This window comes from Tenrec ecaudatus, chromosome 1 (genome assembly GCF_050624435.1).
Source record: "Tenrec ecaudatus isolate mTenEca1 chromosome 1, mTenEca1.hap1, whole genome shotgun sequence".
Classification (NCBI taxonomy): domain Eukaryota; kingdom Metazoa; phylum Chordata; class Mammalia; order Afrosoricida; family Tenrecidae; genus Tenrec; species Tenrec ecaudatus.
In genome coordinates this window covers 147335171-147348217 of record NC_134530.1, presented here as the reverse complement: position 1 = coordinate 147348217, position 13047 = coordinate 147335171, and the positions used below count along the sequence as shown (strand labels likewise).

Sequence of the window (13047 nt, the reverse complement as noted above, 5' to 3'; positions counted from 1 at the left end):
GTCCAGGACTCAGCATCAGAAGCTTTTTGGGTCCAGATTGGCAAGGCAGCGATGGCCCACCGGTCATCCTGACCCAACTGACCTGGCTGTGATGGGAAAAGGCAGCCCGTGGGCTGAAGTGACCCTCCGATGGTTGAAATACTAACAATGGGAGCTATGTAAACATCCACGCTGCAGGAACAGCTTCTGGACGGCAAAGGAGTTTCAAGTGTTTTTGTCTGGCTGCAGCTGGCCTTTGTCCACCGCGCAGCGGCGGTGGACAAGAGCAGGGGTTCTTAAGCTGGAGCCCCTGGATCATGGCGGGGGTCAGGGACTTGGATTCCAGGGAAAGCAATCCAACCTAGCATGGAAGTAGGTCCGTTTTGCAGACTAGAAGAGCGCTGGGAGACAGGACTTCTACTCCCAGAGTCAGTCTCAGAAACCACACGACACCCTGCCCTGCCAACAGGGCCACCAGGAGTCAGAATTGGCTCCGGGGCAGTTGGGCTTGTTTATTCTTGAGCCCCGGTGGCACAGCGGGCCATGCATCGGCTGCTCACCACCAGGCCAGCCTGCTTCAGGCCGGAGTTACCCCTCAGGAAGGGGCACAATGGCGCTCTGCTGATGTGTAGGGCCGCTATGGCTCAGAAGTGCACCAATGGCAGTGAGTTTGGTCCTTTTGGTTTAGAGCTTACTCTTCTTAGACTCTCCAAAGTTTCAGAATGCCAACATGCTTAAGAACTACTATTGTGGCAGGCTTTTCCAGGTCTAAGATGCTCAAGAGTGTTAGCTTTGGTGTGTATATAGGGTGTTTGCGTGTGTTTTTTTGGGGGGGGGCATTGGCTTCATTTTTAAAGCCACCTCAAATACCCCATCCCTTGCTCCTTCCCCAACCCAACATGCCTTGTTCAACATCCTTTGCTGTGCATGAGTAAGACGCCATTTCTCTGGACTGTCTGGTTTAGCATCTTTTAATGGAGTCTGCTACAAAGAGGAATGCGGACTTCGGTTGGTCCATTTGGCTTTACAGAGGTGAGTAAGTAGTGAATGCTCAGTGGCTGTGCGGCACAGACCAGATGGTCAGCAACACAGCTCGCGCGACACGGAGTAATACCAACATGTGAGTCCTGACACTTCTACTCGGCACACACAATCTACAGCAAACGTATACGCTAACCTCTAATAGCTATCGGCGTTAGTTTGATCCATTGTAATTATTGTGCTTATTGACCTCCGAAGATAGGCAACTAGCAAAAATACACATTTCTTTCGCATTTCCCCACCCCCATATTACACTGTAAAAGACATACATTATTCAGTGCACTTGCTAAGAAATAAACTTCCTTATAGCATCTTTCTCTATATGCAGATCTATCTCTTTCTATCTGTGCCCAGACAAAGGGAGAGCACAAAGTGCCACTGAAGATCACCATTTAAAGCAAGAGAGGTGTTAGCACGCTGGGACTGCGGCCCTTCCCTTCAGAAGTTCGGCCATTTTAGCATGAACGCTATTCATTTTGGCCATGCGTGGGCAGGAAGTTCAGTTCCCGATTGCTTTGGGTGGTGGAGGCAGTCTAATTTCTGCTGTTTTGGTCGGGATCACGCCACCAACCAGCATCGGCAGTCTGCTCACTGTGAATGACAGACAGACATACCAAGTTCCAGCCCATGGTTTCCCTCCAACAAGGACGAGGGTGGGGGGGATTTCACTTTTACTGAGAGGCACCGGGCTCTGGGATGGAAGCTGGCAAGACTTGTGTATGCAGACAGCAGAGCCTCGATCCCCACCGACACACGCAGACCAGTGCAGCATCTGGGGCATAGTCCTGTGTGGGGAGGGGCAGTCAGGATATCCTAAGGCTGTCAGCTATACTTGCCTAGAGAGTTGAAAACTGGAGGTTTTGGTCCACACAACCTCCTTAAGATGGAAATGACTGAAGTTTTTAGAAAGGAAAGAGGCTGTCATTGTGGGACCCGAGACCTGAATCCAGCTGCAGAAGTGTTTGCTTAACAGCAGTGTTTCAATACTTTTGAATCGGTTCCTGATATTTAAAAACGTGGGTTTCATGAAAAGCTGGACTGGTGACCCTGGTCTGGTCTTTTTGTACTGCAGGCAGCAGGCGGGGCAGGAGCATGGCGGTTGTGGCAGCTCCCAGCATTCCCCTCTGCCTCACTCCATCCGAGTGACCTGCCACACTCACTTCCACGCTCGGTCCTGCAGCTGAGTTTGGGACCTGGGGTTGGCTGGTGTCCCTCTGCCTGTGTGTGATGCTGGTGACCTGGTTTACATCTAGGATTTTACCACCCGCCTGTGCACAGGAGTCCGCCCTTGGTTGGATCCCAGCCACGTGTGGCGACTTTGGTAGGTAATCTATAAGTGTGCATTTGTACTTGCCCTTCAGGCTGTACTGAAAACTCCAGATATCTAACCACACCACTACTCACCTGTTTTGAGTGTGTGCATGTTAATACATTTCAAGGGGTGTTTATCTTTACAATATACATACCTGTCCATCTGGGCAAACAGTAATTTGGTTTCACAGATACGTACACAAGTGCTGGCAGTTTGGAGCATGTGTGTGGCAATTTGGTAAAACCTATGTAATTCTGACTGACAATATCACAAAGTGAGTGAGCTTTAAGTTATTGCTTTGCATTATGGAATAAAGAACTCACTCGGTTTCCAAACCTTTATACAGAATGAGTGAGTCAATTCTGATTCAAATTAACAGCAACCAGAGTTCCTTCCACCACAGGAGATGTTTGAAGACATTTTCTGATTGGAGATGGGATTTCTTTCTGTTCAAGAATGGATGCAGGAAGCTGGGAGTTCTTAATTTTTCCGAAGTACAAAAAAATTAGCACCCCAACTACTTAGTGCTCAGGTGGGTTCCTCCAGGGGCTGGAGGAGCTCAGCAGGTGGCCAGGTCACACCCACCTTTGGAAGGGCCCATTTGCACGTTGTAGCCAAGGGCCCGTTTGCCCATTGTAGCCTTGTTCTGGGACTCAAGGCTTGTATTAAAGACAGTAAACGAGGGCTAAAAGCAGTTTTGGTTTTTAACATTCAGAATTCACGGAGGACCTCGTTCTCTGCAGTTACGATGATCCGGTTTGTGTTTCTGCTGCAGAATCACATTCGTATGGCAGTCTTATTTCAGGCACTTTTAAAACATGTTCATGTGGACTAAAAATTGGCATGCATTCAAAATGTGCGTTCAGAGATTCTGGTCCCAAATCAGGCAGCAAGCCACCACCAGTAAGAGTTTAGCTCTCTCTGTCACAACCTGACGGTGACCACCGGGCTAGAGATGTCTCGGAGTGCCTTCCCAGCATCACTACAAAGATGTGAGTCATAAAAATCCACACAAATTGGGTTCTCGTTAAAAAAGAAAATACAAAAGGGGGAAAATACACTAAATGGATCAGACAGGCAGTTTCAGCTACTATCAAAATAAATAACACGATCTGACTCTAAGCTCTCAGCGGAATCAGATGGAATGTCACGTGTGGAGATGCCCAGCCTGCCTGTCCTCCCCCTAAGTGACTAGCTACTGGTAGGCAAAAGTATTTCCACATCCTTGCCATTGGCGAGGACGGCACCGGAGGAGCAGCTGCCGGCAAGGTCTTCGGTGGTGGCCAGGGAGGCCGGTTGGGAATGCGCTTTGCTCAGGGGAGCACTGGTGGACGGAGACGGGGTGAGGCCAGGTTTCTTGGGCGGGATGGGTGGAGGATTCCCTCTCTCCGCTCTGGGGATGGTAGGAGACTTGATCCCTGGAGACAGGGGGCTCAGAGGACCGGACGCTTTCCCTGGCGTGGGCGAATGGCTGGAGTCTCCTCTGGGGCCGGCAGTGCTGGCCAGATTCCGATAGTCGGTGCCAAAGGGGGAGCTGTTGGGAGAGACGGGCTTGACGGGCCCTTGCTGGCTGGTGAATCTGGAGAGCACCTGTGTGACTGTGTTGCGGGCCAGCTGCTTGGCAGCAGAGTTATCTATGAGGGTGGGGGACAGATCCCTGGACGGAGGGCTCTGCAGACCACTTGCTTGCTGGTCCTGGTCTGCTTGGGACTGGAACTTGTGTCGTGCAGCATGGAACCGCTGGTTGATCCCTACTTGGTAGGGAGACTGGTAGCCGGGGCTGCTGGCCGCGGAGCCCAGTAAGCGCTTGGTGAGCACGGGAGAGGAGCAGGGGGAGGATGTGAGCGAGGAGGAGGCAGTACTGCTGGGGGACAGCGAGCTCCCGCTAGAGGGGAGGTGGCTGCACGTTGGCACTGGAGACTCAGGGCCTACCAGACACCCACCGTTCTCCACGGGTTTTTCTTGGGTCAGCCCCACAGATTTCTCTCGTGGTGGCGCCTGGTTTTCCCCACCGCTGCTGGCAATCGACTCCCTGCTGCTCGGTATCTCTGGATCACAGTGGCCATTGGTTTTTGCATAGGAGTATGGAAGAGTGGTGGGGCCAGGCAGCCCGCTGGTTGCGCCCTTGCCCACGCTGCCCCCCTGGGTTCTATCTGCTGGGAAACTCTCTGTTTGGCAAAAGGCAGACACAAGCACGGGCGGCTCGGTCGCTGTGCCCTTGGAGTGGGTGGTGGGCTGTGGCGGCTGCTCCTGGGGGCTGCTGTGCTGGTGGGAGGCCTCCAGGTCCTTCACGGCTCTCTTCAGACTCTCCAACTCGTCTTTCAGCGTCTTGGTCCGCTTCTCTTCGCGGTTCAGTTTGGCCCTCAGTTGCTCCCTCTCGATGTCGAACTCCGACAACTGCTTCTCCACCTGGGCCTCGGTCTGCAGGCCGCGCTTCCTCTCAGCTGCCAGCTCCTCCTCCAGCTGGCTGGCACGGCTCTTCTCCTTCTCCAGCTTCAGGCTCAGCTCGCCGGCCCGCTGGCCCTCCTCGGTGGCCTTGCTGGTGGCCTTCTTGCACTCGAGCACCAGCATGGAGGACAGCTGCTTGTGGCGGGAGCGCTCCTCCTCCAGCTGGCTGGACAGCTTCTTCTGCTCCTTCTCAAACTTTTTCACCTGGGACTTTTCAAATTCCAACTAGAAAAGCAAAACAAACCACCACCACACATCTTGGTTAGAGACAGCGCACAAAAAGCTGTATTGAAACCATCATGGTCAAGTAGCATGCCCTGGCTGACTGTTCTCGGGCACACAGAAGGGCCATGCGTGCTGTGGGGCGCAGACCAACACTCCCAGGACGTGAGACCAGAAGGACACAAGAGGAACGAGGGGCTGCCAGTTCTTTTGTTGCCGGGGGCTGTGGGCGGGGCTAGGCCACATTGCTCTCTAGATGGAGGACTCAGGGTGAGAGCCGGTCAAGACAGAAAAGAGAGTGGATAGCAACCAGATTCTACAGGCAATACAGCGGAAAACACATGCTCTCTGGTCTGAGCGACAGAGGTCTTAAACGCTTGTGAGCGGCTATCGCTGGTGCAGCTGCTGGTCTTTCTCCGTCCAGAGGCGAGAAGAGTGAGGACAATCAAAGACACACTGGACTAATGGACCACGTGGCCTTCAGTCACCAAGACCGTGAGGTCAGAAGAACTAGATGCTGCCCAGCTTCCAGGACCAAATGCTCTGAAAAGAATCTCATTAGAACGTCAGACAAAGTGGGGGAAAATGTGGACCGGATCTCAAAATCAGAAACGAGAACAGGCTTCCTGGCCCAACAGAGACTGGTAGGACCCCTGAGACTGCGGCCCACAGGCACTCCCAGGTCTGGAAGTGAGCTCACAGCGACGGGGCACAGTTCAGCCAGTCAGTAACACGGGGAGCAATGCACCCTTTAGTAGAACCGACCCTTTGAGACCAGAAGGGCGGCAGTCACCTAAGGACAAAGTCGAGGGGGGTTAGAACAGGAGGAATGGAGCTAGGACACACAGGGAGGAGGCAGGAAGGGCGAAGCTACATCAGAGGATTGTCCGGCACGGGATGAAACTAAATATGCATGAAGTGCCCAGTGGAAAACAATGATGTGCCCTGCAAACCTTCACCTAATTCACAACAAAAAGTTAAAACAAGCCCCCTTATCTAACATACAAAAACAACAACAACAAAAGTCCCATACATAGTCTAATTCAAACCCTATTTAAAAAATAAACATTGTCTGTTTAATTGTCCCAACCCTATTCAAGGCCCAGGCAGAGACTGGGCAGGAGGGAAAAGGTTGAAGGTGCCTCAACTGGTACTGAAGACTGTACGAGTTCAAGATCTTTTCAGGGTGTTTTTGTTTCAGGGGTGTGTGCGTGTATGTACTTGGTTGTGACGTAAAATGTGCTTCTTAGTGGGGGACCTAAGTCACGAGGGCTAAAGAGTCTTAGCTCTAAGTCGGTGTTCCCCAGAGTACACTCTGTGGAACACTAGTTCTACAAAGAGCATTATTTGTCAAAAAATAATTTATGAAAACAGATCATTAAGTAGCATACCTGGTCTTGTTCTTGAAGACAGAGTGTGCTTTTCCGTTTGACAGGTTCTAATAAATGAAGTTAAAAACCTGCTCAACCTCATCTAGCAGGGAAGCAACAAAGCCCACATGGAAGAAGCACACCGGCCTGTGCGATCACGAGGTGTTGACAGGATCTGATGTCAGGCACAAGAAGATCCAAAACAAACAATAATATTGATGCGAATAAGGAGGGTCAGAGAGGAGACCAAAACACATCTGTAGACAATTGGACATCCCCTCACAGAAGGGTCACAAGGAAGGGACGAGCCTGCCAGGATGTAGTATAGCACTAAGGAAACACACACAGCATCCTCTAGTTCTCTAATGCTCCTCCCTCCCCTGCACTATCATGACCCCAGTTCTACCTTACAAATCTGGCTAGACCAGAGCATGTACACTGGTTCAGGTAAGAGCTCTTGACACATGGAATCCAGGACAGATAAATCCCTTAGGACCAATAATGGGAGTATTGATACCATGAGGGTAGGGGAAAGGGGGGGGGAGAAGAGGGAGAAAAGGGAACTGATCTCAATGATCAACATATAACACCCCCCCCCCCCGACTATGAGGGGGACGAACAACAGAAATGTGGATGCAGGGAGATAGTGGACTGTGTAAGATATGAAAGTAACAATTATTTATAATTTATCAAGGAGTCATGAGGGTGGGATGGGGAGGGAAAAAAGAGCTGCTGATACCAAGGCCTCAAGTAGAAAGAAAAGGCGTTGAAAATGATGATGGCAGCATTTGTACAAATGTGCTTGACACAATGGATAGATGTATGGATTGTGATGGGCAATGTAAGAGCCCCCAAGAAAAGTACTTAAAAATAAATTTTAAATGACTACCCCCCCCCCAAGCCTGTTCAAGGACGTTTAATTCAGTAGTTCCCAAGTTTCCTTGGCCACAGAGCCCTCTTTCGGGAAGGACACGACAGCCACCCAGAGGAACCACCTTTGAGGAATGGCAGCTAAGCCAATGCCCGGTGGGCCTGCCCACCTCACTGACCTGCTGGCTCAGCCGCTCTCTCTCCTTCTCCAGCATGTAGGTGACGTCATCTCCTTCAGCTGTGTCCTGGGCATGCCTCTGCCGTTCCTCCTCAAGGTCTAGGATTACCTTTAGAGCATTTTTTTAGAGTTACTTCCCGATATCAAACAATTATGTTTTCTTAGAATACAGTGATCAAATACTAACCACCTAACCAATAAGCGCCTAAAATGGTACCATAGATCAGGGAAACACACACACACACACACACATACACACACACACACACACACACACACACACTTTCTCGCTCTCTTTCTCTCTCTCTCACGGGCTTCAACATGTCTGGAAAAATCCAATGATCTTTCCATTGTCTTTTCTCTGTGAGCTTTGGGCCGGCCCTGGTGTATGTATGGGCTGACCACCCTAGCCCTAGCCCGGGCCATTGCAAGGCACATGGTCTGGAAGGGTGGAGACCTGAAAGGACAAGTGTGCCAGGATGTAGAAAGCGCCTACCTTCCCTGACGTCTGCACAAACGCAGACCAGCAGAGGGAGGAGGCCAGGGTGAGCCAGCAGTGTGGTGCAACTCGGGGCAGTGGCCGAGGCAGGCAGGTGGGTTCACAGACGGGAAAGCCGCGGAGCCCTGCTCAGGGCTAAACCACTGGACCCATCGCCTGCCTAGAGTGTCTGACATGAAACCTTTCAGTGGGCGACATCCTGTCTGTGCCTTGATTAATTAATAACAGGCACTTTATAAATCGTTAGATAAGAGGTGAAGAGGTTCTCTTGACTTCATCCTGCTTGCAAAAATGCTTGATTATGGGATATTAAATGGAGATTTTGTTCAAGGCCTTTTAATTAACCTTCTTGCCCTATTCCACTTCTCCTTGGTGCCGAGGGATTAGGCTTAATTTTAAGAAAACTACAGATTTAAAGAGATGTTTCCCATGAGATTCTGCCTGCATGGTGTACTCTCCTCAGTGGGGTTGGCGGGGGTCGGGGGGTGGGGGAAGTGTAGCTCCTCCTTGGGCTGCCCAGACCCCACGCATGCACCTCCAGGGCACAGTGGCTCTCTCTCAGTGCCCCTCCTCATTAGCCATTCCTAGGATGACAGTGAAAACAACAGAGGCAGCAACTGGTGTTAAGGAGGTGTTTGCACAACCAATCACATCACACCTTATTCCCAAAACATATTGAAGACGGTAAGCATCCCCCAACTGTCTGACACTGGCGGTCTGGATCCCCCTAATGTCTTCCTCTCTACAAATCACAGTGCACAACCGCGTGTCCCGGCACTATGCCTTCCACGGGCGAGAGCCAGCCAGCTCTTCCAAACAATTCAACTCCCTCACGTACAAAGCGGCAATTAGGGCTGCCTATCACACAAATGTCTTCAGATCATGTCGTTCTTGCCTCTCCATTTTGGGTCAACTTCGATAACTTCATTAAAACTATTAAAAAAAAACCCTGCATTTCCCCCTACCCCCAAAGAAAGCACAAGCATGTGGCCTTCTGGAGGCTCTTGGAATGTCCGAGTCACATCAGTGGGGAGGAGCCCCCGTGCCGCCCTTTCCCTGGATCTCTGTGAGAGACGTGAGGCCTTTTATGAGACCTCGTTTAAGCGGATGGCTTAGCCCACACGACCGGAAAAGTACAGGAGGGCCCACCAAACTTCACAGCTGCTAATTCCGTTTTTCAGCTTAAACTTTTCTCCTAACTGCATGATGTCGCCCTCTTGTTGGTACGGATGTTTAAAAATGCAGATTCTAGCCAAGCCTCTTGACAGTCCAAATATGAGCAGTAAATGCCAAACTGGGGACTAAATTCCCAAGTGCTAGAATTGCCCGAGGTGAGGCCCTGGGAGGCAGGCATTCCCCGGGCAGGGCTGGGAGAAGGCAGCGTGAGCACGCACCACACACACTGTCCTCGGAACGAAGAACCGCTTCAAAGCCACCAACCCTAGGGACGGTTTGTGGTTTTCCGAGCAGTATGAAAACCATCTACTGGCTTATGCGTGTGCTTATACGCCAGGTAAACTCCCGCTCTGCTGTACACACCCCCAAGTCCATGGGCACAGAGTTGATTATGCCTCACAGAGCATTCCTCAAATACTTGTTAATCTCAGGTAAGCCAACAGAGGGCGCTGCGTTCAGCTACAAGACCGTCAGACCCCGGTGTGTTGCCAGGGTCTAGATGATCAAGAGCTGGAAAAAAACGCGCCAGAGCCGGAGGAACGCCACCGTAAAGAGGTGTCGGGCACTGCCCAGGTTTCCTGTTGTCTGGGTAAACTAAAGGGCGTTTTGACACCGGTGAGGCCCCAAGCTGAGCGAGCGTGACCGCCCGCGGGAGTGGGCCTTCCGCTGCAGCCCTGGCCCCTGTGAAGCTACCTTCCGGTGCCTGCTCTCGGCGGCCGCCAGCTGGGACAGCATGCGCTCCTGCATGTTCTTGCACTGCCGCGTCACCGCCTTCAGAATGGAGAGCGGGTTTGTGCACACGGGCTGCTTCTCGCCGTCGTGCTTCTCCTTGAGAGCCTCGAAGTCTCTCTGCAGAGCCATCAGAGGGTCACTGATGTTGTACTTCCCATAGCGCTCTTCAATGAACGTGTCTCGGTGCTGCGCCTGGGGAGGCAGGGAAACAAAATCAGTCTTTGTGCCTTTTTAAAACCATCGAGGAGGGCAATTTGCTATCAAGAAGTTACGTGTTAAGGATAGGGTTGTTAATACACAGGCCCCCCTGGACTGCAAATCAGATAGGCCCATCCAGGTGGAGAACTAACATCAGAAAGGTGGCCCGTATAATGAGAACACACTCACTGCAGCCGTTACATAATCTTTTGTCAACTTGCAAAGGGGTGGAGTTTAGCCTGTCAATCAGGCCATAGCCAATGAGGCCTTTATGTGGGCATGGCCTTCTCCTGAGGATTGTGGGAACGCCTGTCTTCCTCTATAGAGGTGGGACAGATCTTCTATGCTTTGTCTTCCTGGGGACAAGACACATGGAACTTGCTAGAGTGCTGGAGCTGGTGGAGCCATGTGGAGACACCTGCCCATGCTGAGGTCTTCCACTCTCACTGGATCCACAAGAGTTTCCACCCATTGGCCTGTGATTTTTCTTCCTGCATTCAGCATCATTGCATGTGCTGTGTGAGTCTGAAGAAGAATTTACACACTGGTAACAGACATACGGGTTAATATTGGGTTTATGGACTTGATCTGGACTGGGCTTAGATGTTTTCTTAATGTATAATTGCTCTTTGATATAAAGTTCTCTCACACACGAGTGTCTATGAATTTGCTTCTCTAGTCAACCCAGTCTAACACAGAAACCCAGCTAAGGACTCACTGTTCTAGTGTTTATGTTCCGATGGATTTATTGACATCTAACAGTTCTGTAAGGTGATGTCTTCATATCTCTTTGGTAGGTGAAAGCTTTAGTCACTTGTTCCCAGTCACCCATCTAGCAAGCTGTGAGAATCGGGAGTTAAACTCGGTGTGTCGTTAGCCATCACGCCATGTCTACTTAGGACTGCTTCCAGGACCAGCAGGTCCACCTCATCTTTTCTGTCTGCATTGTGATTCTCACATTCCCCAAATATGTTAAGCATGACCATGATGAGTGTACCTATTGAGAGGCCTAACAAGGTGTCTCTAGATAAGCGCAGACTGCTACAATAACTATGATCACATTGCAGCCTCAGACTGACCGTCACTTGGATCAGTGATGGGTCAAGAGGACCGAGGAACTCACAGCCAGAGCGGCAGGCAAACGCCCTGCTTCCACCCGCCTCCTTCAGTCTCCGTTCAGCTGTCACCTTCTGCTCCTTCCTGCCTCTGCAGGGCTTACAGGGCTTTGGGGATGAGATAGGTGAGCAGGGGATGATGACCGGTGCTTGGCCTGGGGGCCTGGGTACCAAGCTGTGTGTAGCTGTGTGTGTGTCTACAGATCAGGAGCAAAGTAGGAGACATTCTCCCACTTCCCGCATCTCTTTGCTGGCAAGTGCTTGAAGTACTTACTACTTCATGAGCATCAAATGTCACAGGTGGGTAAACAGACTGACACTGACACAGACCTCACTGCCTAAACTTAAGAAGCTTCCTCAACCACAAAGCCCACATGAAAGAAACACACCTGCCTATGTGATCATGAAGTGTTGATGGGATAAGGTATCAGGCATCAGAAGACCCCAAACAAACAAATATGTTGATGCAAATGATGGGGGTTGGAGAAGAGACCCAAAGCCCATCTGTAGACAATTGGACACCCCCTCACAGAAGGGTCACAAGCAAAGAACGAGGAAGTCACGGTGCCGCAGTATAGCACCGATGGATCTGGTCCTCTAGTTCTTAAATGCTCCCCCCACCCCCACTACTATCATGACCCCAGTTCTACCTTACAAATCCGGCTAGACCAGAGCATGTACACTGGTACAGATAAGAACTCTCGACCAACACAGGGAATACAGGACAGATAAGCCTTTCAGAACCAGTAATGGGAGTAGCGATACCATGAGGGTAGGGGGGAAGGCAAGGGGAGAAGGGGCACAAACAGGAAACTGACTACAGTGATGGGTGTATTACCCCTCCCCCACCCCCGCCACCTCCCCAGGGGGCTGAACAACAGTAACATGGGCAAAGGGAGACAGTGGACGGTGTAAGCTATGGAAATAATAATTTATAATTTATCATGAGGGTGGGGACATGGGGGGAGGAGGGTAAAGATGAAGATACCAAGGGCTCAAACAGAAAGAATCTATTTTGAAAATGATGGCAACACATGAACTAATGTGTTTGATACAATTGATGTATGGATTGTTATAAGAGCTGTAAGAGCCCCCAATAAAATGATTTATTAAAAAAAAGGTGAAGAAGACATTTCCTCACACGTTTTACCAAGTTGGGGGTGGGCGGAAAAATATATAAAGTTTCAATACAGCAAGGGTCCTCAAACTTTTTAAACAGGGGGCCAGTTCACTGTCCCTCAGACCCATTAGGAGGGCCGGACTATAGTTAAAAAAAAACAAAACTATGAACAAATTCCTATGCCCACTACACATATCTTATTTTGAAGTAAAAAAACAAATGGGGGGCCGGATAAATGTCCTAGGGGCCGCATGTGGCCCGTGGGCCACAGTTTGAGGACGCCTGTAATACAGGGTCGAGTACACTTTCTGTAAAGCTACAGCTAAGTACTACATAACTTAAGCTCTCACATTATATTTAGTTATGAAAAGTACTGTCACTTGCTGATTTTTTAAACTTTCATCAGAAGCTACATTTTCTTACCACTAACCACTCATAAACGGGGACCCCTTTGGAGGGAAAAGAGAAAAGGAAATTCACTATGCAATGGCTAAGCTTTAATTAAAAAAAACAAACAAGCAAAAGCTAAACTGGTAAAAAAAAAAAAAATAGGACCTAACACAGGGTTCCCTTCTCACCATGGTTTGCAGCCTCCCTTGTGGCGCCAACACAGAGAAGCCTGTCTCGGTCAAGCTCAGCTGCAGGGATCACTCAGCCTGCCTCTACAGACGAGGGTGGAACAGCGCGCAAATGTCCAGAGCCGTGAGCAGCCTGTGCCGGCCTTCTGGATCGACTTCAGCCAGCTCAGGGAGGAAAACGTTGGGGGTGCTTGGATAGTATGTGCACA

The 13047-nt window shown here is 50.4% G+C and overlaps 1 protein-coding gene across 1 annotated transcript in view; it reads right to left on the bottom strand.

Moving 5' to 3' along the window:
• Positions 1-921: 921 nt before the first annotated feature.
• The window catches only part of CTTNBP2NL (CTTNBP2 N-terminal like), a 56366-nt gene continuing 44240 nt past the window's right edge, over positions 922-13047 (bottom strand). The window contains exons 4-6 of the mRNA XM_075559417.1: positions 9789-10019; positions 7422-7529; positions 922-5005 (exon numbers count right to left, since the gene is read on the bottom strand). Of these exons, the coding sequence (XP_075415532.1) occupies positions 3524-5005; positions 7422-7529; positions 9789-10019 (1821 nt within the window). The 3' untranslated portion in view covers positions 922-3523. The remainder of the gene's footprint in view (positions 5006-7421; positions 7530-9788; positions 10020-13047) is intronic.